The following is a 3,187-nucleotide window of genomic DNA, read 5'->3' on the forward strand; positions in this document are numbered from 1 at the left end:
AGGAGTCGCCCCCTGGTGGACACTAGAGAGAATGCAGCTTTAACAGAAGAAGCTTTGACTTCACTTTACCTGAATAACAGTGCGAGGGCTTTCAGTCGGATACCAGAGAGGGATTCCAAACAGAGTCACACACGCTGAACGAATACGATACGTCTCTGAACACCTGGTACTGATCACACTGGCACCTACACACACACACACACACACACACACACACACACACACACACACATACACACATACACACACACACATACACACACACAAAAGAAATTTGGAAGACAAGCCAATAACTAAACATGTTCTCATTGTTTCTTTTGAACATTGGTGAATGAAGGTAAGCGATGTTCCCAACCTTGAGTCTCCAGTGCAAAGTCGGCCATTTTGTCAGCCATCGGTCGTCCACAGTCTGAGCAGCTTCCTCTGTCGTCCTGCTTCTGGTTCACGTTCACACACAGTTCATACGGTGAGGAGATGTGTACTATTACATACTCTGTGTATTAGTACAGTAGAAACAGACAGGAGTACCAGTACCAGAGTGGACGTGTTATAGACTCCTAAAACAATCGAGATCAGTTCAAGTGACGCTGTATTTAGAATAGTTTTAAAGTTATCTATGCTCTCTACAAAGACACCAGACTCATTCATAGAACACTGGTTCTACCTCTCAGAACAGCTGTTGGTCTGCTGCTGCCTCCATCTGTCTAACAGTTTGTGTTGTTGTGTGAGTTTGGTGAATCTGAACTATTCTATAAAACAGGTGAAAACATTCTGAATGAAGCTTAAAAGTGAAGCTGGTTTTGGTTCTCCTGTCTGTCTGTAATCAGAAGAATCAAGAACTAACGGTCACTTGTACTGTGAATGTAATATTATGGGTTTTAACGTCGGTGTCTGAAGTCCCTCCTCCCACCTTGAGGCGGTCCGTGAGCCACTTCTCCATGGCCTGCTGGAGCTCCGGGGTCAGGTGGTTTTGGACGGGGGGGCTGCTGGTGTCGGGACAGGGTGCAGGAGGAGGCCTCAGCTGGATGGACGACCACTCCTGGGACAGCTGCAAGAAACAGGGAGTCACATTGGAAAAGGAAAAGACTAAAGGACTACACGGCTGTGTGCTTCCTCAGCGGTGCGTCACCTTTGCATTCTGGGCCTCCAAAGCCTGGATCCTGAGGCGGAGGCCGGCAGCAGCGGACCGGCTGTCCGTCTGGTAAGACAACATCCGCTCAACCAGACCAGAGACCTCCTGCTGTAGACGCAGCCGGTCGTCAGAGTCCACCGCCGCCGCCGCCTCGAGCTGGGCTTTCACATCCTGCACCTCCAGCCGGAGCCTCTCCTTCACCTGAGAGAGACGATTAGAGCGGGTCAGTCGCTGTGAGAGGGGAGGAAAAGTGTCAGAGTAGAGGCTGTGGAAGCTCCATTCATGAGGACGTAAAGGACGTGGTCTTCAGTAAGAGCCTCAACAAGAACAGGAAGAAACACGAGAATGGTTTCTCCTGAAATTACATGGACAGATGGAGATAGAGCTTGGACCAAGGAGCTGCTGATCACTTCACTGATGCTGTATGAAGATCACTACCAGAATACTGCTTTCATTGTTCCCTAAAACTAAAACACAGTCAAGTTTAAAGAGCTTTAAGGCAACAACATCTGTTGAGATGAGGACAGAGAGATACTCAGGAGAGGAGGGGAAAGATAAACATGTAGTGTCTTCAGTTCCCATCACCACCACTAGAGGCTCCTCCAGCACAGCTGGTGTTTGAGTCTGTTGTTCCTCCCAGTCTGTCTTCAGCAGACCTCCAGGAGTGAGGAAACGAGAGACAGAGAGAGACTCACCTGAGAGAGGAGGTGCTCCTGCTTCAGCTGCTGCTCCTCCTGAAACCAACACAGATCACAGGTCACACATCTGGAGGAACACATCACACCTTAAATGTTTTAATCGTCTGACTTTTACCAAAAGATGTGTCATCTTAGCTTCTGAAGCAGCAGACACCACGGCTGGATCCTAGAGGGGGGGGGAGCAGTTTGATTATTTATGATGTTCTTTATTTAATTGTTGGTTTTTAAGATGATTTTGACTAAAATTGACCATCAGAACTAAGACGTTATGAACAATAATCTCTAGACTGAGCACGAGTGAGAAACAAGAGTGGTTAAGGTTATGGATGTGATTTGGATTATATATATATATATATATATATATATATATGATAATAATGTTACACGGAACAAGGCGCTGTGATGCTGTTTGCACAAACACACAGGCCTTTAAAGGAGGCGTTGTTTGAACGTTACATGCACGGCCTCCTCTGTTCACATCCTTCATCATCGTTTATTCACTTTAAAGGTTCAGACGCTGAGACAAAAACCTTTATCACAAATGTAACGTCAATAATAATAATTTCAAAGATGCTGAACAGAATAAAATATGTAGAAAATAGATAACTACAGTCAGTTAAATAGTAACATTGATTCCTCGTGTGAGCTTTTAAATCCTTAAAAGAAGAAGGAGGTTCCTGGACAAAGAACTACAACCAACCGTAAAGTGAGCTACACCTCCTTCTCCTCCAGTCTCCTTCTGCTGTCAGTCTCACAGTCTGAATGTTTAATGTCCCTCTTTTAAACAATACATAAATACTGCATTGTGCATTGTGCAGAACTGCAACATGTAAATGAAGAACTGGAGACAAAGACACATCAGGGAAGAACTTTGAGGATCTAAAGCATCTGCAAATAACACACACACACACACACACACACACAACCTCGTGTGCAGGATGTTTGGTGTCGGGCTGAGGATGAGGAGGAGGGTGAGGAAGAGTGGCAGCATGCAGAACAGGTTGACTCTCGGGTTCTGTGTGTGACGAGGACTTTGTGACGGCCAGACTGGAGACGAGGGAGGTGAAGAAAGGGAGGAGGAGCCAAATGCCTGGAGGAGGAAACAGGAGGAGTGAAGCCTTAGGAAGAGCAGCAGACAGAGAAACATGGTATGAATACATGAACCTCGAGGTGTGAAACCTGTGACGACTCACTCAGTCACACAGCGCCCCTGCTAGACGATGACCTGGGGGGGAAACCCCGAGTACAAACAAGTCTAAGATGCTTTCAGGAAGTAGGTTTATCATCACGCTACAAAAAGGTAACTAAAGGTTACTAGCTCTCCTCCTGTTGGTTAGCCGTTAGCGGTGCTGCTAAC

General features: G+C 46.4%; 1 protein-coding gene across 4 annotated transcripts; it reads right to left on the reverse strand.

Moving 5' to 3' along the window:
- Positions 1 to 6: 6 nt before the first annotated feature.
- Positions 7 to 3,181, reverse strand: LOC116380045 (SUN domain-containing protein 2-like). 4 transcript variants are annotated; one of them, XM_031842001.1, is made up of 8 exons: positions 2,757 to 3,181; positions 1,946 to 1,996; positions 1,837 to 1,866; positions 1,271 to 1,342; positions 1,130 to 1,237; positions 911 to 1,048; positions 356 to 437; positions 7 to 185 (listed from the first exon to the last, which is right to left on the reverse strand). In XM_031842001.1, the coding sequence occupies exons 1-8, from the start codon at positions 2,988 to 2,990 to the stop codon at positions 61 to 63; spliced, it is 840 nt and encodes a 279-aa protein (XP_031697861.1). In that variant the 5' UTR covers positions 2,991 to 3,181; the 3' UTR covers positions 7 to 60. The 4 variants fall into 4 exon arrangements, with proteins under 4 accessions (XP_031697861.1, XP_031697858.1, XP_031697857.1 ...); XM_031841998.1 differs by having other exon boundaries at positions 1,271 to 1,333; positions 1,828 to 1,866; XM_031841997.1 differs by having other exon boundaries at positions 1,130 to 1,342.
- Between the last annotated feature and the right edge of the window lie 6 nt (positions 3,182 to 3,187).

The sequence above is a fragment of the Anarrhichthys ocellatus genome, unplaced genomic scaffold, assembly GCF_004355925.1.
Source record: "Anarrhichthys ocellatus isolate YVR2014 unplaced genomic scaffold, GSC_Weel_1.0 scaffold5937, whole genome shotgun sequence".
In the NCBI taxonomy this organism is placed as follows: domain Eukaryota; kingdom Metazoa; phylum Chordata; class Actinopteri; order Perciformes; family Anarhichadidae; genus Anarrhichthys; species Anarrhichthys ocellatus.

What these genes read in the sequence shown, in the direction of transcription:
- LOC116380045 (XM_031841997.1), bottom strand. Translation starts at nt 2,990, where the DNA reads ATGTATTCATACCATGTTTCTCTGTCTGCTGCTCTTCCTAAGGCTTCA. An exon ending in AGCTGAAGCAGGAGCACCTC is followed by an intron (nt 1,343 to 1,836) that starts CTCTCTCAGGTG and finishes CGCTCTAATCGT; the next exon opens with CTCTCTCAGGTGAAGGAGAG. An exon ending in TGGAGGCCCAGAATGCAAAG is followed by an intron (nt 1,049 to 1,129) that starts GTGACGCACCGC and finishes TGTTTCTTGCAG; the next exon opens with CTGTCCCAGGAGTGGTCGTC.